Source organism: Ranitomeya variabilis, chromosome 8 (assembly GCF_051348905.1).
Source record: "Ranitomeya variabilis isolate aRanVar5 chromosome 8, aRanVar5.hap1, whole genome shotgun sequence".
Taxonomy (NCBI): Eukaryota; Metazoa; Chordata; class Amphibia; order Anura; family Dendrobatidae; genus Ranitomeya; species Ranitomeya variabilis.
The window spans coordinates 23,478,424-23,501,130 of record NC_135239.1 but is presented as its reverse complement, the minus strand read 5'-3'; the positions used below and the strand labels follow the sequence as shown (position 1 = coordinate 23,501,130).

General features: G+C 45.5%; 2 protein-coding genes across 2 annotated transcripts; both read right to left on the bottom strand.

Moving 5' to 3' along the window:
- Window positions 1-702: 702 nt before the first annotated feature.
- Window positions 703-4,814, bottom strand: LOC143788880 (protein NYNRIN-like). Its single transcript, XM_077278801.1, has one exon. The coding sequence runs from the start codon at window positions 4,205-4,207 to the stop codon at window positions 722-724; it is 3,486 nt and encodes a 1,161-aa protein (XP_077134916.1). The 5' UTR covers window positions 4,208-4,814; the 3' UTR covers window positions 703-721.
- On the bottom strand, window positions 4,562-7,779 carry LOC143788242 (uncharacterized). The gene is made up of 2 exons (XM_077277758.1): window positions 7,572-7,779; window positions 4,562-7,520 (listed from the first exon to the last, which is right to left on the bottom strand). The coding sequence occupies exon 2, from the start codon at window positions 7,187-7,189 to the stop codon at window positions 4,562-4,564; it is 2,628 nt and encodes an 875-aa protein (XP_077133873.1). The 5' UTR covers window positions 7,190-7,520; window positions 7,572-7,779.
- Window positions 7,780-22,707: the final 14,928 nt, after the last annotated feature.

Genomic DNA, 22,707 nt, shown 5'->3' with positions numbered 1-22,707 from the left:
TCTTACCCACTCTAACCATAGGTTTTTCCTTGGGGCTGTTTGTGTTTCTATGGAGAAAACCTCTTGCCACCTGAGACCTGGAATGGGGATCACTTCATTAACTACTTTTTGCAAACGCTCACCTGGGCCTGTTTTAGGTTTACTGGTAACAGGGGCCTTGGTTGGTCTGAAGCTAATATCCTGGAGCTGTATATGGCCTAAATACGAATGGGGTCCAGCACTAAATACATAATTGTAATTCCTTCCTAATACAAACGTCTGCAGATCAGCAGATTGGGCGTTTTCAAGATTCAAGAGGAGGGGGTGACAACTTCTACCCCATTTACAGCCCCTAAGTGGTTGCAGAAGGGCTGTAAGATGCATTCTCTCACGGAGAGTCCTACCCGTTCTATCCTTAGGGAACATGGCTTCGCTAGGTTTATATCCCCAATCTTTCCCTGTACTCCAGGCAGCATCTGTCCAATAGTGACAATTATCATTGTATTGTCTGGTAACACACAGATAAAACTGGATAGTTCCCTCTACTATCCGTTCAGTGTCAAGGCACTTGACTACATCACAGAAATCAAATCGCCAGATATTCACCGGGGCTGTCAGATTTACCCAGAGAATAGTGGGGCCAGAATTCTTATTTACAACAGAGGCCGAAAAGGTAGGGGCGAGGATGGCCCCCAGTCCCAAGGTTAAAAACAGCAACATTTCCCTTCAGTCACTACTGTGACTAAACACTGGTTCGGTCTCTTTTACAGTGTGAAGCGTGAATCCAGGTGCTCTTTCCTTCAAGTTTTACTGCAGTGGGGGTGACCAGGATCACCGTGTGGGGTCCTTCAAATCTTGGCTGGAGACAATCTCTGCGCACAAACTTTTTCACATACACCAAGTCTCCAGGCACAAAGTCATGGACCACGTCACCTGTGGATTCTGGAAGAGAAGCAGAAACTGTAGAATGGGTGTTAGACAGTTCCTTAGACAATGCAATCACAAATTGTACAACTTTATCATTTGTCTCAGACAACTCTTGAGGCCTAATATCTCCTATTTTAGGTGGAGCACCGAAAAGAATCTCAAAGGGGGTCAAGCCGTGTTTTCCCTGTGGGGTGTGTCTGATATGGTATAAGACCACAGGGAGCAAATCTGGCCATGGGAGTGGGTGGTCCTGGCTCATTTTAAGCAACTGTGTCTTAATTGTGGAGTTCATTCTCTCAACTTTGGCTGAACTGGAGGGGTGATAAGGGGTGTGCAGACCCAAATCTGTCCCTAACATGTGCCACAATTCCTCGTAGACATTGGCAGTGAAGGCTGGGCCTTGATCTGATTCAACAACTTCGGGTATTCCAAATCTGCACGAAATTTCAGTGATGAGCTTCTTAGCTGTAGTTTTGGCAGTCATATTGGTCACTGGGTAGGCTTCAGGCCATCCTGAGAACATATCCACAGCCACTAGGACGTACTCATACTTTCCTGACTTGGGCATTTGAATATGATCAACCTGGATTCTCTGCCAAGGGTAATCTGGTTTGGCAAGATGCTGAAGTGGAACCTTGGCGGTGGCTGTTGGGTTACAGATGGCACAGACTGGGCAGGCTCTTGAGTAAGCTGTGACAGTGGTAGAGATTCCTGGGGCCCAGTAGAGCTTCTTAATACAGGCTAGTGCTTGGTTCTTTCCTCGATGAGTTGATCCATGAGCCCATGCTGCAACGGCTGGATACATTCTTTTGGGTAGACAGGGTCTCCCATCCACCTTATAGAGTCTAGGAAATTCGTATTGTCCAGCAGAACTACGATTCCCATGAATGGCTCCTGCAGCTTCCCACTGTTTCTTTTCTTCTCTAGAGGTCAACTTTTGTTCTTCCCACAATCTTTCTTCAGGTGGTCGAGCTGGCTTCCAGCCAGATCCGGTAGCAGGGTATTCCATTTCCATGTCTTCTATCAACTTCTTCTTCTTCTTTCTTCGGGCTTCAGACTTCTCAAAGTCTCGTTCTTCTTCGGCTTGGGTAGCTTCTTTGGTTGCTTGTTCCTTTGTTTGTGCTCTGGTAAGCACAGGCATCACGGGTGTAGCAGTGTCTTCCCAACAGGGTTTTTCTGGTGCTGTTTCTTCTTCTTCCCACTTTGCTGAGACATTCTTTATGGCAGCAGCTTTGGCAGCTTGATCTGCTAAATGGTTTCCTCTAGTTTCCTTCGAGTTGACTTTCCCATGAGCTTTGACCTTGATCACCGCAATCTGTGCGGGGAGCTCTAGTGCCTTCATCAGGGCTTTAATCCTTAGTGCATGTTTAACAGGGGTTCCTGTAGCCGTAATGAACCCTCGGGATTTCCATAGGAATCCGAAATCGTGACAGATTCCATAGCCGTATCTTGAGTCAGTGTAGACATTGGCCGTTTTCCCTTCTGCTAGATAACATGCTTGTTGTAGGGCCACAAGTTCGGCTTCCTGTGCTGACAGGTGAGGTGGTAGAGCTTCAGCCAAAAGGACTTCTGTGTCAGTGGTGACAGCATATCCAGTGTGGAACTTGCCATAAGAGTCTGCAAATCGGGATCCATCAGTCCATAGTTGCAAATCAGGGTTGAGGAGTTCCTGAGTTACCACATTCTGTGGTGCAGAAATTTCTTGCTCCAGTGCTTTTACACAGTCATGTGGGTCACCAGGTGATCTCCAGTCTGGTAAGTCCTTATACCATTCAGGTAACTCCCCCCTAGAATGTGGAAGCAAAGTGGCTGGGTTGATCGTAGTACATTTCTGGAAAGTGATGTTGGAAGGCAGAAGTAGAGAGCACTGAAGCCTGAGATGTCTTTGGCTCGTCAGATGCTTAGGAGATGTTTGTTGAAGGACGGCAGAGAGATCATGTCCAGCTTGAATGACCAAGTCATGACCAAGGGCTATGTCAGCAGACTTGTCCAGGAGAACATGGGCCGCATGTACAGCCTTGAGACAGGATGGAGCAGTTCTGGCAACAGGGTCTAGTCTGGCTGAGTAGTAGGCCAGAGGACGGAAACGATCAACATGTTTCTGTGCTAGCACACCAGAGGCATATCCTTCAGACTCTGAAACAAAGAGGTGGAACGGCTGAGTGTAGTCAGGGAGACCCAGAGCAGGGGCACTGACAACAGCTTCCTTGAGAGTCTCAAAACAGTCCTTTTGCTGAGCATAGATATACGGATTTTCAGCATGTTCCCAATCTGGTCCTCCAGTTTTAAGACAGTCATACAAGGGTTGCATGAGTCTTGAAGCATCTGGAATCCACTGTCTGCAGTAGGTAATGAGTCCTAGGAAAGACTGCATAGCAGAGTACGTCTTCGGATAAGGGATGTCCTCGATGGCATGTTTTCTGTCCTCGGTGAGGTGTCTCGAACCTTGAGAGATGCAGTGTCCGAGGAAGACAACTTTCTCTTTGCACCACTGGACCTTGGCCTTTGAGACTTTGCAGTTGGCAGAGTGGAGGAAGAGGAGTAAGGACTCAGAAGCAGCAAACAGATTCTCTTCAGTTCCACAGAGGAGTAGGTCATCAACATACTGGAGAAGCGTGACATGAAGATTCTGTAACACCCACGGATCCAGGGTCATCTTCATAGCATGTGTGAACTGGTTAGGGGAGTTTTGGGCACCTTGAGGTGTCCTGGTCCAGGTCAGCTGAGATCCTTGAAACGTGAAGGCAAATAAGAACTGTGAGTCTTCATGAAGCGGGACACTGAAGAAAGCATTAGCCAGGTCAATGACGGTGAAGAGTGTTGCTGAAGTAGGCACTTGGGAAAGCAAGGTGTTGGGGTTGGGTACCACAGGAGTTTCCAAGATGGTGGCTGAATTGACTGCTCTGAGGTCCTGTACGAGTCTGTATCTCGGAGGTTCTCCAGGAGCTGTCTTTTTCTTTACCGGAAACAGGGGCGTGTTGCAGGGTGAAACACATCTGATTAGCACTCCAGAACGCAGGAGGGAGGTAATCTGAACTCCAAGGCTCTGCTCTTGGGCAGCCTTAAGTGGATACTGAGGTAGTCTGGGGTACGGATGCCCAGGTTTGAGGTGTACTTTTACTGGAGGCACTTTGAGCAGACCCACATCTTCAGGTCCAGTTGACCACAGACCGGTAGGTACATTGGGCAAATCCGGGGAAGGTGTCGTTTGCAGAGTCATCATCATCAGAGGGAAAGCTTTAAGGACACAACGATCTTCAGCGCCTTGTTGTGAGGCAGGGTCCTGTAACTGCAGTTCCATCCCTTGATCACCGAAGGTGATGGTAGCATGAAGTCTTTGAAGGAGATCAGCTCCTAGAAGGTTGACAGGGCAGGTTTCAGACACCAGAAATTTGGCAAAGACACCAGAGAAAGGGCCAGCTGAGACAGGAACAGTGAGTGGTGATGAGGTTTGTTGGCCTTCAACTCCAATACACGTGAGGAAATCTGAAGACAGGGAAATCGTAGGAGGCAGCTGAGATGAAGAGATAACAGAGGTGGCCGCCCCAGTGTCCACTAAGAACTTGAGAGGTTGGCTGTCCACTTCCAGGGTCACTGTACCGCAAGATGAAGAAGTACAGGTGGCGGGAAAAGTGGGCACCGGTTGGCCTGAACTTCATGAGTGTGGAGGAGGGAGTCTCCGAGGGTGCTCCTTGTGGGGGCAATCTCTTCTCATGTGGGCAGGGTTGCCACACTCCCAACACAGAGGTCTCCCTTGGTCATCATGAAATGGTCTATCCCTGTAGTTTCGGCCTTGGGGTCCCCTCGGCCTTAAAGATGGTGGTCCATACCGATCCTGAGCCTGGTACACCATAACAGGTACTTCTGAAACCTCTGCCATATACATGGCTGGTTTCTTCTTTCCTTTGTCCTTCTGCGCTTCCTTCTCTGCTTCTTTCTCTTCCCTTTGAAGCAATTTCTGATAACTCTTCACAACAGTAAGGGCCTGTTTTAGGGGACCATCAGGTAATTCGGGACGAAGCTTCATGACCTTATCCTTCAGTGGATCTTCCAGACCATCAATAAAAGCACGGACCAACAAGGCTGCCTGCGTCTTCACATGAGTTGAATAACCCAAATCCTCAAATTGCATAGTTAGTCTGGCAGCATATTTCTCCACAGCTTCTCCAGATTCTTGTCGTATATCCTGTATTGATCCTGCTTCGTCACAGAGACGATCCTGGGCCCACTTTGTGAGTTGAGCAATAAACTCCTTTCCAGACTTGAACTTGTTGAGAGGTCCTGCTTTAGTGGAATCCAGTTCCTTCATGATGGTGGGGAGGAAATATTCGGAGGCTCTGATAGATGTAATACCTGATAGATCCGACCATGTAGCCCCATAGATGCTCCTAATCTGCTCCAGTCTCCTCACATACTGCATGGGAAATTTGTCTGGGTCACATAACTTGCTGACAATAGCATCAATCTGTACCGGAGTGAAGGGTTTGTACTTCAGCTTCAGTTCTTCTTCTTCTTCATCATGTGTCACTACCTCGCCCTCCGGGGCAGTTGGGGGTGCTGTGGGTGTTATCCCATCCAGAGGCTTTATACCCGTATGCATCAGTGGCACCATGTATTCAGCTACCAAGGGCATGATGCCCTCTAATCCAGACTCGTGGTAACAGACGATTCTGACTTCTTGTAAGTCTAGATTTGGGGTTGATTGGAGGCAATTCTTGATGACTTCAACATGTTCCTTCATACAGGGGCCCAGTGGGTATCCAAAGAGTCCTGAAGATATCAATGGTACAGCCAAAGTTCTACGAGGAAGTGTATCTCTCCCTAGCCGTCCTGCAAGGATGACCACTGTCTGCAGGGCAGTCTGCAACATTGTACGGCAGTGTTCAGGTGTCCTGTTGTCGTATATAGGGCCTGCAGTGTGTAGCACTATATCACAGGGCAAATTCCCTCCCTGGGTAGTCATAGCATCTCCTGGATGCAAGGGGCCATAATTGACAAGGTAGGCCTGACACTCTTGGGCTATGGATGGGCCCCCCTTTTTAGCTATCTGTTGGGCCAAACCACCTCTATGTGACAGGGCAGAATTAGCTGGGTTCACTATGGCTCCCACCTGGTGGGTAAGTATGTCTCCATAGCCCACTGAGAAGAGAACCTGGGAGCCCTGAGGTGTGATGTAATAACGTGAATGACAGGGGAACCAGATTTCGGGGTCATGGGGCAGCTTAGAGGATTTGTTGAGAGGGGTAGGTAGTGGGCTCCTTCCAGGCCGGGGGGATTCGAATGGACCTAATAGCATTGGCAGGGCAGGGGGAATTGTAGCGGCCTGGTTGTCCAGGTCTTCTGATTCTTCATCATCTCCGATAACTTGGCGTCTCATACGCATTGCGGACTGAAAAGCTGCACTGCCGGTCAGAGCTTCGAGGGTAAAGGGACCCTGACCTGGCGTGTTTACAAATATCACAGTGGGTTGCACTGGGAGACTAGACCCCGAGACTGAAGTGGGTACGGGAACATTGGAGGTGGAGGCAGCATCAGTCGGTGCTGGGGGTTTCTCAGGAAGTGGTGGTCCCTGATAGTACTCGCCGGAAAGTGTTACCAGCGGACATAGTGGCTGGGGAGGAATTCCAGGTGCACCAAGATGGCTGCCGGTGGAAGCGTGGCATGCCCCACTTCCGGGGGAAGTTCCGGGTGCACCAAGATGGCCGCTGGAGGAAGTGTGGCATGCCCCACTTCCTCCCATGATCTGGGCGGACCCCTGAGGACGACCCGCCCCACACACACGGCAGATTTCCACCCAGTTTGGATTCTGCACGCCACAAGCAGGACACACCCACGCTTCTGGAGAGTTTGGCCCATCGCCATTATAGGGTGGTGGTTGGCACTGTATTTTCATCACCAGTGGCACGGCGGCCATTTTACAATCTGTAAGATCACAGTTCAAAGGCATTTTATAACCAAACACGGGCTCCGCATTGTCTGATCCACCCTCCCCATCAACTTCTTTCCATCCTTCATTCTTCAAGCCTCGCGCTACTCGCAGATGAGCTTGTGCTTGTTCTAACAATCCTTTATCTTTCAACATGCCTCGTTTGTTCTCTATGAGATTATTCCACATAGCCGGCTGTAGTCTCCCTGACGAGGGCAATCCTACATGCTTATACAATCTCTCAACATTTTTGACTGCTTTCTTGCCCTCCCGTGACTCAACTATTGTCCTGACTTCCACGGCATCCTCATCTAACTTGTGGAGCACGGATTTCTTCTGCTTTAAGAGACGCAACATGACTCACAGAATACTGTGATTTTCTGCAGTAAAATCACTGGCAGCGATCTTCAACACTGTGTTCTATATATATATAGTACGGAGCCTCACGTTCGACGTACTAGGAAAAGAGCCTCACGCTCAATGTTTCCTATCCCTAACCTGAACACAGTGATTACAGACTATCCTGCCACGATATTCCAACCGTTGGGAGGCAGCCTCCTAATGAGACCCCTCCACAAAAATTCTGGTGGTCCCGTATGGAGCGTCTTAATTACCTGTTTCTGGTGGTCCCGTTTCGGGACGTCTTAATTACCTATTCTGGTGGTTCCATACGGGGCGTCTTAATTACCTATTTGTACTCAAAATTCTGGTGGTCCCTGACTTGGGACATCTTAATTACCGGTTAGTACAATATCACAGAGGCTGCGTCTCCTATCCCTTTCTCTAAGCCGCCCCACAATCTACAACTGGCTCAATTTTTCAGTCCACTTCACTACTAGACAATAGTCACGGGTAGGATGGTTGAATGGAGTACAATGACCGATGGAGAAGGTGTGGTGTACAGAGATCGCACAGAATGCGACACCTCTTAGTTGCTGGTTCAGAGCGTGGCACAGGATCACATTCGATCTCACCACTCGACCGGTCACTCTCCAGACCCAAAAAGAGACCACAGACAAACCAATAACGGCTGAGACACTAGCAAGTGTGACACATACAGTGTATATGATCGCCACTTACCGTGTGAGGGTGATCAGTCCTCGAGGTCAGCCACTACGGGTATCATCCACAGACATCCAGGCATGGGTCCAGAGAGTCTCGGATCGCTGGCCACGCCCCCCGTTGGGCTCCAAAATTGTCGGGGCCGTAATAACGACAATTAATCCTCATTCACCAGTCATTCCAAATTGTAATGTGAGCGCAGAACTTCTGGTACCGGAAAAAGAAATGATTCAGACACGTAGCTGATTCAATCTTTGCTGACGCTCTTGCGTTCACCTGTGTCCAGAGCCGAGCAGCAACTACTTTATTTATTTATTTTTTTATTGAATACACAGTACTATTGTTTAGGAAAAAGGAATGCATTAGGCGGAGTTTAAGCAGCATACATCTAGTGCTCAGTCTCTCTCTCTCATTCGTCAGGACATCTTGGATGGTTACTTTCTTCACATTCCAGAGTTATCTTTTTCAAGAGAAATAAACTTAACTCTTCACATTCTAAACTGAAATAAACAATGAACACTGGCAGCCATCTTTAGATACAATTACATTTGCATTAGCTAGCAGATAGGAAAAACTTATTGTTTCACAGTATAAAAGTATAGCAGTACAAAAAGAGTATAAAGATTTATAAAAGTATAAAAGGTATATAAGAAAATACGTTTTCACCTTGACAATGTCACCGCTCTCTAGAGAACGGATAGGCTGCATTCTCAGTGATGTCACTGCTCTCTAGAGAACGGATAGGCTGTATTCTCAGTGATGTCACTTCTCTCTAGTGAATGGATAGGCTGCATTCTCAGTGATGTCACTGCTCTCTAGAGAATGGATAGGCTGCATTCTCAGTGATGTCACCGCTCTCTAGTGATGGATAGGCTGCATTCTCAGTGATGTCACCGCTCTCTAGTGATGGATAGGCTGCATTCTCTTTGATGTCACCGCTCTCTAGAGAACGGATAGGCTGCATTCTCAGTGATGTCACTGCTCTCTAGAGAACGGATAGGCTGTATTCTCAGTGATGTCACTTCTCTCTAGTAAATGAATAGGCTGCATTCTCAGTGATGTCACTGCTCTCTAGAGAACGGATAGGCTGCATTCTCAGTGATGTCACTGCTCTCTAGTGAATGGATAGGCTGCATTTCAGTGATGTCACCGCTCTCTAGTGATGGATAGGCTGCATTCTCAGTGATGTCATCGCTCTCTAGTGAATGGATAGGCTGCATTCTCAGTGATGTCACGGCTCTCTAGTGATGGATAGGCTGCATTCTCAGTGATGTCACTGCTCTCTAGTGATGGATAGGCTGCATTCTCAGTGATGTCACTGCTCTCTAGTGATGGATAGGCTGCATTCTCAGTGATGTCACGGCTCTCTAGTGATGGATAGGCTCCATTCTCAGTGATGTCACTGCTCTCTAGTGAATGGATAGGCTGTATTCTCAGTGATGTCACGGCTCTCTAGTGATGGATAGGCTGTATTCTCAGTGATGTCACCGCTCTCTAGTGATGAATAGGCTGCATTCTCAGTGATGTCAGTGCTCTCTGGTGATGGATAGGCTGCATTCTCAGTGATGTCCCCGCACTCTAGTGATGGATAGGCTGCATTCTCAGTGATGTCACCGCTCTCTAGTGATGGATAGGCTGCATTCTCAGTGATGTCACCGCTCTCTAGTGATGGATAGGCTGCATTCTCAGTGATGTCACCGCACTCTAGTGATGGATAGGCTGCATTCTCAGTGATGTCACCGCTCTCTAGTGATGAATAGGCTGCATTCTCAGTGATGTCAGTGCTCTCTGGTGATGGATAGGCTGCATTCTCAGTGATGTCACCGCACTCTAGTGATGGATAGGCTACATTCTCAGTGATGTCACCGCTCTCTGGTGATGGATAGGCTGCATTCTCAGTGATGTCACCGCACTCTAGTGATGGATAGGCTGCATTCTCAGTAATGTGACCGCTCTCTAGTGATGGATAGGCTGCATTCTCTGTGATGTCACCGCTCTCTAGTGATGCATAGGCTGCATTCTCAGTGATGTCACCGCTCTCTAGTGATGGATAGGCTGCATTCTCAGTTTTGTCACCGCTCTCTAGTGATGGATAGGCTGCATTCTCAGTGATGTCACCGCTCTCTAGTGATGGATAGGCTGCATTCTCAGTGATGTCACTGCTCTCTAGTGATGGATAGGCTGCATTCTCGGTGATGTCACCGCTCTCTAGTGATGGATAGGCTGCATTCTCAGTGATGTTACTGCTCTCTAGTGAATGGATAGGCTGCATTCTCAGTGATGTCACCGCTCTCTAGTGAATGGATAGGCTGCATTCTCAGTGATGTCACCGCTCTCTAGTGAATGGATAGGCTGCATTCTCAGTGACGTCACCGCTCTCTAGTGAATGGATAGACTGCATTCTCTGATGTCACCGCTCTCTAGTGAATGGATAGACTGCATTCTCAGTGATGTCACTGCTCTCTAGTGATGGATAGGCTGCATTCTCAGTGATGTCACTGCTCTCTAGTGATGGATAGGCTGCATTCTCAGTGATGTCACCGCTCTCTAGTGATGGATAGGCTGCATTCTCAGTGATGTCACTGCTCTCTAGTGATGGATAGGCTCCATTCTCAGTGATGTCACCGCTCTCTAGTGATGGATAGGCTGCATTCTCCATGATGTCACTGCTCTCTAGTGATGGATAGCCTGCATTCTCAGTGATGTCACTGCTCTCTAGTGATAGGCTGCATTCTCAGTGATGTCACCGCTCTCTAGTGATGGATAGGCTGCATTCTCTTTGATGTCACCGCTCTCTAGAGAACGGATAGGCTGCATTCTCAGTGATGTCACCGCTCTCTAGAGAACGGATAGGCTGTATTCTCAGTGATGTCACTTCTCTCTAGTGAATGGATAGGCTGCATTCTCAGTGATGTCACTGCTCTCTAGAGAATGGATAGGCTGCATTCTCAGTGATGTCACCGCTCTCTAGTGATGGATAGGCTGCATTCTCAGTGATGTCACCGCTCTCTAGTGATGGATAGGCTGCATTCTCTTTGATGTCACCGCTCTCTAGAGAACGGATAGGCTGCATTCTCAGTGATGTCACTGCTCTCTAGAGAACGGATAGGCTGCATTCTCAGTGATGTCACTGCTCTCTAGTGAATGGATAGGCTGCATTTCAGTGATGTCACCGCTCTAGTGATGGATAGGCTGCATTCTCAGTGATGTCATCGCTCTCTAGTGAATGGATAGGCTGCATTCTCAGTGATGTCACGGCTCTCTAGTGATGGATAGGCTGCATTCTCAGTGATGTCACTGCTCTCTAGTGATGGATAGGCTGCATTCTCAGTGATGTCACTGCTCTCTAGTGATGGATAGGCTGCATTCTCAGTGATGTCACGGCTCTCTAGTGATGGATAGGCTCCATTCTCAGTGATGTCACTGCTCTCTAGTGAATGGATAGGCTGTATTCTCAGTGATGTCACGGCTCTCTAGTGATGGATAGGCTGTATTCTCAGTGATGTCACCGCTCTCTAGTGATGGATAGGCTGCATTCTCAGTGATGTCACTTCTCTCTAGTGAATGGATAGGCTGCATTTGCAGTGATGTCACCGCTCTCTAGTGATGGATAGACTGCATTCTCAGTGATGTCACTGCTCTCTAGTGATCGATAGACTGCATTCTCAGTGATGTCACCGCTCTCTAGTGATGGATAGGCTGCATTCTCAGTGATGTCACCGCTCTCTAGTGATGGATAGGCTGCATTCTCAGTGATGTCACTTCTCCCTAGCGATAGGCTGCATTCTCAGTGATGTCACCGCTCTCTAGTGATGGACAGGCTGCATTCTCAGTGATGTCACTTCTCTCTAGTGATGGATAGGCTGCATTCTCAGTGATGTCACTTCTCTCTAGTGATGGATAGCCTGCATTCTCAGTGATGTCACCGCTCTAGTGATGGATAGGCTGCATTCTCAGTGATGTCACCGCTCTCTAGTGATGGATAGCCTGCATTCTCAGTGATGTCACTGCTCTCTAGTGATGGATAGGCTGCATTCTCTTTGATGTCACCGCTCTCTAGAGAACGGATAGGCTGCATTCTCAGTGATGTCACTGCTCTCTAGAGAACGGATAGGCTGTATTCTCAGTGATGTCACTTCTCTCTAGTGAATGGATAGGCTGCATTCTCAGTGATGTCACTGCTCTCTAGAGAATGGATAGGCTGCATTCTCAGTGATGTCACCGCTCTCTAGTGATGGATAGGCTGCATTCTCAGTGATGTCACCGCTCTCTAGTGATGGATAGTCTGCATTCTCTTTGATGTCACCGCTCTCTAGAGAACGGATAGGCTGCATTCTCAGTGATGTCACTGCTCTCTAGAGAACGGATAGGCTGCATTCTCAGTGATGTCACTGCTCTCTAGTGAATGGATAGGCTGCATTTCAGTGATGTCACTGCTCTCTAGAGAAGGGATAGGCTGCATTCTCAGTGATGTCACTGCTCTCTAGTGAATGGATAGGCTGCATTTCAGTGATGTCACCGCTCTCTAGTGATGGATAGGCTGCATTCTCAGTGATGTCATCGCTCTCTAGTGAATGGATAGGCTGCATTCTCAGTGATGTCACGGCTCTCTAGTGATGGATAGGCTGCATTCTCAGTGATGTCACGGCTCTCTAGTGATGGATAGGCTGCATTCTCAGTGATGTCACGGCTCTCTAGTGATGGATAGGCTGCATTCTCAGTGATGTCACTGCTCTCCAGTGATGGATAGGCTGCATTCTCAGTGATGTCACTGCTCTCCAGTGATGGATAGGCTGCATTCTCAGTGATGTCACTGCTCTCTAGTGATGGATAGGCTCCATTCTCAGTGATGTCACGGCTCTCTAGTGATGGATAGGCTGCATTCTCAGTGATGTCACTGCTCTCTAGTGATGGATAGGCTGTATTCTCAGTGATGTCACGGCTCTCTAGTGATGGATAGGCTGTATTCTCAGTGATGTCACCGCTCTCTAGTGATGGATAGGCTGCATTCTCAGTGATGTCACTTCTCTCTAGTGAATGGATAGGCTGCATTTGCAGTGATGTCACCGCTCTCTAGTGATGGATAGACTGCATTCTCAGTGATGTCACTGCTCTCTAGTGATGGATAGACTGCATTCTCAGTGATGTCACCGCTCTCTAGTGATGGATAGGCTGCATTCTCAGTGATGTCACCGCTCTCTAGTGATGGATAGGCTGCATTCTCAGTGATGTCACTTCTCTCTAGTGATAGGCTGCATTCTCAGTGATGTCACCGCTCTCTAGTGATGGATAGGCTGCATTCTCAGTGATGTCACCGCTCTCTAGTGATGGATAGGCTGCATTCTCAGTGATGTCTCTTCTCTCTAGTGATGGATAGGCTGCATTCTCAGTGATGTCACTTCTCTCTAGTGATAGGCTGCATTCTCAGTGATGTCACCGCTCTCTAGTGATGGATAGGCTGCATTTGCAGTGATGTCCTCACTGGTCCACCAAGGTCATATGTAATCTACAATAATTTAACTTTTTGGAGACATAGAAATTGTTATATGCTGGGAAACGTTTTAATTTTTTATTTCAAAATCCTTTGAACAGCGCGATGTTCTGCAGATCTGTCACTAAAGTAATAACATGCAGGGTATTAGTAGAAGTGAACTTGACCTTCTGGTATATTAATGGTGTCTTCTTCCTCTTCACTTTTAATTTGCTGGTACCTGATAAGAGGATGTTCACGATGCAGGGATGGTACAAGTTTGGACACATTTTATATGGCTCTAAACCCTCATCTTCTGCACAATAAACTTCAGACTTTTGCGACCAGCAATCAATAAATGAATGAAAGCTCCAGTCATTTCCTCCAGCTGGTTGACGGGTCATTTACACAGCCAGATAGCAGTTATCTAAACACACTGAGGCAATTGGAAAAATATGTCCAGATAAATCATCTTACATGAAAGAGGCTCTGGATTTCTGGTCGTCACCTTCTCCTAAAGCGGCAGCTCCTCTTCCGGCATTAAACGCATCTCGTTATATTCTTGTTGCTATTACGGATAATGTTAAATGATTGGGACTTTGTTGCTTCATGAGATTTACCCTCGATAACTTCTGGAAAAACTTCTGGAAAAAGTCTTAAACTAACAAATAATAGTAAAACATGTGATCTACAAAGTTTTCCTCCATACTTTACTCTTTTAAACCTCTTCTCTCTATTTAATATCATACTCCTGTTTTGTGATCTGCAAATTATATTCTCTCCTTAATAAAGTTTTCTGGTGGAAAAAAGTAAAATATTCTTCCACAACTTCATCAAAGACCCATTTTACACCCATCAATTATTTGAAAGAGGTATTAGAAAACATCTCTTTTTCACCGGAGGACTGTGGATTACATGAAAATCACATTTGTTTCAATCTGCACCATGTAATGCTCTGTGTCGCCTGTGGTGGCGCTGCAGGAAAATGTAACAGTTGTTGTTTTATAATTTCCCCTGCAGATTACATCTGATTACTGGAGGTTCCTTTAGTTTGGCAACTTGTACAGTAGTCATCCTGTTGTTTTGGGGCCTCTCTAATTGAAAGGAATTATTTGAAACTACTAATACCTTCGATGAGAGTAGAAAAGACCTTGGGGCTCATACTCATCTGCGAGGATAAAAAATCAGATTGCGCTCTGACCAATGTTGATCTATGAGTCCCTGCTCATCTGCGATTTTTTTTCTCAGCTGAAATCGGACTGAGAAAAAATAGCAGAATGCTGCAATTGTCCTCGAGACTCGCCAATGCAAATCAGCGGGTGCAAGAAAAAATTGCATGGCACTTGGACCATGCGAGTGCTGTCTGATTTTTACACACCATTGTCCTTTGATAATCCAGCAATTCAGCAACCATATACAGTAAAATTACAGCGGGACCCAACAGAATAGAATAGATGGGATTGATATATACACATAGAATAGATAGATATATAGATGTCAGTGACATATACAATTAGTACAGTGTGTGTACATGTATTTTTTACATAATAAATTATTTTCTGGGAATAATGGCGTGGGGTCCCTCAATATTTTATTAACCAGCAGATGGAAAGCAGACAGCTGAGGGCTAATGTTTATAGCCTGGGATGGAGGTAATACCCATGGAGCTTCCCAGGCTGTTAATATTAGGTCACTGCTGTATGCTTAGCCTTTATTGGTTATAAAAATAGGGGACCCCCCAAAAAAAAATAATGTAGGGTCCCCCTTTAATCAATAACTAGCAAAGGCTAAGCAGACAGCTGTGGGCTGATATTAATAGCCTAGGAAGGGGCCATAGATATTGGCCCCTCCCAGACTACAAACATCAGTTCTCAGCTGCCCTAGAAATTGTGCATCCATAAGATGCGCCAACTCTGGCTCTTTGCCTCACTTGCCCTGGTGCATTGGCAAGCTGGTTGATAGTATTCAGGTTGATGTCACCTTTGTATTGTCAGGTGACATCAAGCCCAGAGGTTAGTAATGGAGAGGCGTCTATAAGACGTCCCCATTACTAACCCCATGGTCAAATTGTATGAAAACACAGACACCCAGAATAAAGTCCTTTAATTGAATGAATGACACAGACTCTTTTAATGAATCTAAATTAAACCATACTTACAGCAATAAAAAAACACGTCTTTGGTGGAATAAGGCATTCTTGGAACGTTACCTAACTAAGGGCCTAATACCAAGAGGCCTTCGCATACAAGTATTTCCCTCTTTTACTATTGAGGACGAAGGCCTCAAAAAACAATGGGAGGATTTGTCTTCCAATTGTTCTAGGGGATATATGGGTCTCCTTATTGAATCTAATGTTGCATCCCTTCAGGGGGTAGAAGCGGAGATAAATTCCTTACAGGACGAACGGAAGAGTAAACTATCCACTGAGGCACTCTCTATTTTAAATAAAGAACTGGAGAATGACTTTGTAAAATGGGAAAAGGACATAGTATCCTCCAAAACGAAAAAATATCAAAGGGATGTATTGGACTATAAAAACAACTACGGTACGTCTATAGATGGAGGAAGAAACAAACTCCGGCTAGATCCTCATTGAAAACCCATCGTAATTCATTCTCCTCTGCTTCTTCAATGGATGATGAAATTCCAAGTGGTAGTTCCATATTGAATGTCCACCATGAAAGACTTGGTATGGGCAGACAGGGTGGATATAAGGGGAAATCACTCAACAAGAGAAAAATTACCCCTCCCCAATCTGTGGAGAAAAAGTCGAAAAATACCAACTTACTAGAGGTAATTAATCTCTCCACCCATGCCCTAACTATACCACAACAAGAGGTTTTGAGCTTTGGTCTCACTTTCGTGCCGACTAATCATTTTAACTTTTTTTCAGCAATGAAGGATATTCAACTTTTTTTGAGAAAAGTCTTACTACGCAGACTTCACCATAAACCGGCTGATTCCACCGTGTCGGATACCGTGACGGAACAGGAGGTCCTTTCGATCCTAGAGGATTTGGAACGTGAGGGCTCATCCAATTCCTCAGGTACCTTTCCTGTCTCTGTGGTGCCGAGATCCACCACGTTCCCCTCCTTTTCCCTGTGCCCATCGATTGAGATTTTCAATAAACTAGTTTTGGAGGACCTAAAAACAATACCCGATACACATAGGGGTGAAAATTTAACAAGGGCACATCGTCTGGCATTGAGGGAACTCAAGTCCATGAAGGACGTTGTAATTAAGCCAGCAGATAAGGGGGGGAATGTGGTGGTCTGGCTCTCGCAGAGCTACGAAAGGGAGGCTTTACGCCAATTGAGGGACCGCACATCATATTCCGTTCTCTCACATAATCCCACTATTAGTTTCTCTAGTGATATATATGAAATCTTGGATCGAGCTCACACACAGGGAATTATACCCAAAAAGGTTTTTGAGGGCCTACACGTCGGGAGTCCGGTGGTCCCTACCTTCTATCTTTTACCAAAGATCCACAAGAGTTTGGTGGATCCTCCTGGGCGTCCGATTGTCTCTGGCATAGGAGGGTTATGTGATCCTATATGTAAATTTATTGAATACTATCTTCACCCTCTAGTTGAGACCTTGCCCTCCTATGTCAGGGACACTACGGACGTCCTGAAGAAATTGGATGGCCTCCATCTTGAACCTGGCATGTTTCTCGCCACAGTAGATGTCGAATCTTTGTACACAAGCATCAGTCATACTGATGGATTGGAGGCGGTGGGGTTCTTCCTTGGCATGAGTAACATTGATTCCGCTTTACGGTCTTTGATCTTGGAACTTTTGGAATTTATTTTAACGCATAATTATTTTACTTTTAAGGACAAATTCTATTTACAATGCCGAGGCACTGCGATGGGCGCGGCGTGCGTGCCATCCTACGCTAATCTCTTCCTAGGATACTGGGAACGTGAGATTTTCGGGGATGGCGTGGACGCCGCCTCCCAGGCGCAGTGCTGGTATAGATACATCGATGTGTTTATTATCTGGCAGGGTCCCGAGTCTGGCTTTCTAGACTTCATTCGTGATTTAAACCGCAATAATCGAAATATCAAATTGACATATAAAACAGCGGTAGAATCAATTGACTTTTGGACATCAAAATCATGGCCTGTGCGGATGGTAGCATTCATACCGATGTATTTCGCAAAGAGACGTCGGTAAACTCATTACTCCACGCTACATCCGCACATACGCGATCAACCATTCGAGCGGTCCCTACAGGTCAATTTTTGCGGATGAAGCGTATTTGCTCCACGTTCCGGCGTTGTGATTGGTCGCGTCGCGGTCACATGGGCGACGCGACCAATCACAACGCCGGAACGTAATTTTAAAATCCTGAAGGACCTAAAATTACGTCACGGCTTGCTGTGATTGGTCGCGTCGCGGTCACATGGGCGGCGCGCGACCAATCACAAGCCGGGACTTCAAGTAAGGAAGTTAAAGCGCGAATTTTAAGCAAACAACGCTGCCGGTTCCCTCGCTGAAGTCCAGGCTGCGTCGGAGATGTGAGTATAGCAATATTTTTTATTTTAATTCTTTCTTTTACACATTAATATGGTTCCCAGGGCCTGAAGGAGAGTTTCCTCTCCTTCAGACCCTGGGAACCATCAGGAATACCGTCCGATACATGAGTCCCATTGACTTGTATTGGTATCGGGTATCGGTATCGGATTAGATCCGATACTTTGCCGGTATCGGCCGATACTTTCCGATACCGATACTTTCAAGTATCGGACGGTATCGCTCAACACTAGTCAGGAGCCATTATGTTGCACGGCCACCTAATCCTTTTGGAGCAGGTCAACAAAGATGGGGTTGCTATCCCTGTGGATCATGTGTGGCATGTAGCAATATTGTCCGGGCCACTGGCTTCACTTCTGCAGATGGAGGTAGGGACTACCGGATTACCTGTTATGTGTCATGCAGCACGAGTTACGTCATCTACTACGCGGTATGTGCATGTAATTTAATCTACATTGGCCTTACTTCCCGTGAGCTTCGTATCCGAGTGAGGGAACATGTGAGAGATATTAGGGCAGCCAAAGAAGTCACTGACCTCTCAATATTGAAAACCATCCCACGGCATTTTAAGCTGTGTCACAATTGTGACCCACGGTCCTTCAAGGTCCGTGGTATCGATAGGCTACATATGGGCATTAGAGGCGGTGACCACAAGAAAATTCTGGCTCAGATGGAATGTCGCTGGATAGTCTCTCTAGGGACTATGTCACCATACGGGTTGAATGAGAAACTTTCGTTTGTGCCCTTTTTGTAATTTCCTTTTGGGCACCTTTGCTGTTCTGTTGTTACTATTATATCGGTTTTAATTTTATGTTGTTCTTTTTGTTTCTCTTGTTTTTAATTTTGGTTGCAGTCACTTATTTTATTATTCTTTCTTATATTTGCAGTATATATGATTTTGAAACCTTTTTGTGATGTTTTGTATGGAGGGACTTTTTCTGACTGGCCATTGAACTCCAGGACAATGTGGGCATGTCGTCATATCCATTCTTCCAAGCGCATGATCATGGAACGATGAATATATGGATCTCCTTCACATCATTACTGTATAAATTGATGATTTTGTCTGTGTTTTGATGTTTTCATTAGTAATATGTTATGATGTTTTATGCTATATTTGGGTGATCCGGCATTTGAGTTTTTGTTTTGTCCTCCCCCTCTCTCTCTCTTTTTTTCATCGTAGAGTAGGGCACAATGATGGTACCTATTTTGGGTATCGGTGAGGCACATCAACTCTTAATCCTTTCCTATAGACCCAACTATTTTATAGTTACCTGTAATTTGGGCCTTTGGTCCAGATTTTCGGGTCCTTTTTCCCTTGTCCCCTGCTCGTTCATGCGTTTATATGTATGGCTCTCTTGCCCTGTCCTTTGCCAGCGAACAAGATGGCGATTGCGGTACGCGCATGCGCGGTGGACCCGAGATCCGCACACGTTTGCAGAAGGCGTCCTTTCAGCGCTATGGGGAATACTGACGTCACGGAGTGTTTTTCCTCCTCCCCTTCAGCGCTGGGACTGCCGAACGTGACGTGTTGCGGCTCGGGGACCGCCCCACGTGCGCGACTTAGAGCGACGCCACTTGCATAAAAGCTCCCTCAGTGTGGCAACCTCACACAGGCCTCCCGAAGAAGCTAATAAGAGCGAAACGTACGTCGGGGCTACGAACTGGGCAGGTACCGTCTCCACATGGGTAAGCACCTTAGTTAGTATTGTTCCTATGCACTTTGCACTTTACTGGTAGGCGGCAGCACATGGGGCTCCTTGTTTACCGATCACTTAACTTTTACATATCAATGGGTATATCGGTTCTCTCGTGCCCCGCCTTCCTGACACTTGTCTACATACTATGCATGTCGGTTCCCCTATTATGAGGACTGACCTTTTCTTTGGTTCATGCTAACATTGGAGTGCTAGGAATTCTACCTTGGTACCGTCCTAGTTCGTTGTTTGTTGGTCATCACCAAGTTTCTATCTTTTTACTGTAATTTTATGGTGTTTTGTATTCAATAAATAAATTTGTTTCTTTCACTATACTATGTACGGTGTTTCAATTTTTGGGGCAACATACTCCGTTGTTCTTTATAGGGTCTATTATATATGGGAGTTGTTCCATGGTCCAGTAATTGTTTGGACATTTTCTTATCCTTGGATAATAGTATATGTCTATGATATGTCGGTTCTTTTTGACATACTTACAGCATCGCCCAGTTCACTGAAGCCAATGTCCCCTGTAACCGAATTAAAATAATAAACAAGCTTATTCCTCACCTGTCCACCGTGAAGATAATAATTAATTTGTCCCGCGACACGTCTAGCTCTAATACATCTAGGTGGCAGGCTGCATTGTTGCATGATGCGACTATACAGCCTGCCATCCAGCAGAGACACTGAGCTGTGCATGCTCAGCTCAGAGCCTCGTGGTGAACTCCTTTCACCTCACTGACGTCACCGCGAGCGTGAGAAAGTTCTTGCACTCACTGTTCCATCAGAAAGGGCCTGTGAGTTCACAGCCAATGAACTCAGTTCAACTCACTGATGTCAGCGCAAGCGTCATGGGAAAAGCTATAACGGCGCTCGCACTGACGTATTCTCTTATCGATTAATTGGATCGTGTAAGAGAAAATGTATCTCTTTCCTGGGAGGACTTTATAATGATTTCAGTGCTCATAATAAAATTCCTTGAATTGCCTGTGGGGGTGCTGCAGGGAAATGTAACACTTAAAATTCAGTTCTCCTGCAGATTACAGCAGTGTGCTGGAGGTCGTATTTGTGGTGCAGGTAGGGAACTTGTGACCTTTATATAAACATATATATATATATATTTTGTTTTTGGAGGCAGTGGTGCATATTTACAATAGGGGATTATCTGCAGCAGAGAGTCTCTTTAATATACTCCATCATCACTGATTTTATACCACAGGATATGACATACATTAATATTGAGGGTGTCTGATATAGTCTAGAATGGAGCCATGTTGCAGAGCAATGGCGACCCCTTCACTACCAGGATCACAAGGGTCCCAGAGCTGAAGCCCCTAATAAGTAAGTGATTGCATATTCTAGTAATGTGATTTCATTATCAGATGGAAATATCCCTTTAAATCTCTTTGTGTTGCATTGGTAATAGTCCCGATGGGCATTTGTTATACCCGTCAATCTCTATATTTAAAGGCGCAGTGCAGACGAGGCAGAAAGTGAGAACAGATGATGTGAGCCGCCGTGAGTCTTGTTCCAGGAAGTCTTCATCTAGGGAACATTTCTGTAAATGAAACGTTTTCTGAGAAGCAGATTTCAGAGGAACGTTCTGGTTCACACTTGTGAGGTCAATGATCCATTCACCAGTATTTCAACACCGATCCTCCAGGCACCGAAAACTAATAAGAAAATGCAGAAATAGAAGGTCACTCAAGGTTACACCCAGATGAGTTGTTATTCGTCCACTTTTCAGAACGTCACTGATCGTGGACGGATCAGCCGCAAATCTGTCCTGAAATCTGCAACAAAATTAAAGAGGATCTCCAGGAATGGTGGTAACTCACCGATGGGTGGGGGTCCCACAGCCACTTTACCCATCTCCTTATGCAATGACCATATATATACTATTCTTCTGCAGGGCAGAGAATCTCGCGCTCACGTCTTACTGATCGATAGAGAATCTGTAGCAGGACTTGCACTTACTAAATGTTTTTCATAATACTGTCACTTCATATAGTAATGGGCGTCTCAATGACACATTTGTACCTAGGGGAACCCATAAGGGTCCCCCGGATAATATTATTTATCAGAGATAAAGAGATAAATAGTGTTCAGACCGGACAGACACCGCATAAATTATATGCTGTACTATGCCATCATACAGTGCACAAATATGGTAATATTGCCAATTAGTATTCAATTAATTCCACCATATGGCTTACAAATAAAACTGCCATGCATTGATCAGTTAAAATGCCCATATTATGCACAAGCAATACTGCCATACCTTGGTCAAGTAATTCTGACATACAGTGGTCAAGTAATACCACCATGTAATGTTCAAATAATACTGCCATACAGTGATTAAATTACATGACATATAGTATACAGATAATACTGCCATATAGTGTACACATAATACTGCTATAAAGTGATCGAATAATACTACCATTTAGTGTTCAAATAATATCACCATACAGTGTACAAACAATACTGCTATTTAGTGTTAAAATAATACAGTGATCAAATAATACCACCATACACTTTACAAATAATATAATTATGGTATTATTTGATCACTATGGAGTGATCAAATAATACCACCATACAGTGTACAAATAATACTGCCATACATTGTACAAATAATACCACCATACAGTGTACAAATAATACAAGCATACAGTGTACAAATACTACCACCATACAGTGTACAAATAATACTGCCATACATTGCACAAATAATACCACCATACAGTGTACAAATAATACAAACATACAGTGTACAAATACTACCACCATACATTGTACAAATAATACCACCATACATTGTACAAAGAATACCACTGCACAAATAATACCACCATACATTAATAATACCACCATACAGTGTACAAATAATACCACCATACAGTGTACAAATAATACAAGCATACAGTGTACAAATACTACCACCATACAGTGTACAAATAATACTGCCATACATTGTACAAATAATACCACCATACAGTGTACAAATAATACAAACATACAGTGTACAAATACTACCACCATACATTGTACAAATACCACCATACATTGTATAAAGAATACCACTGCACAAATAATAT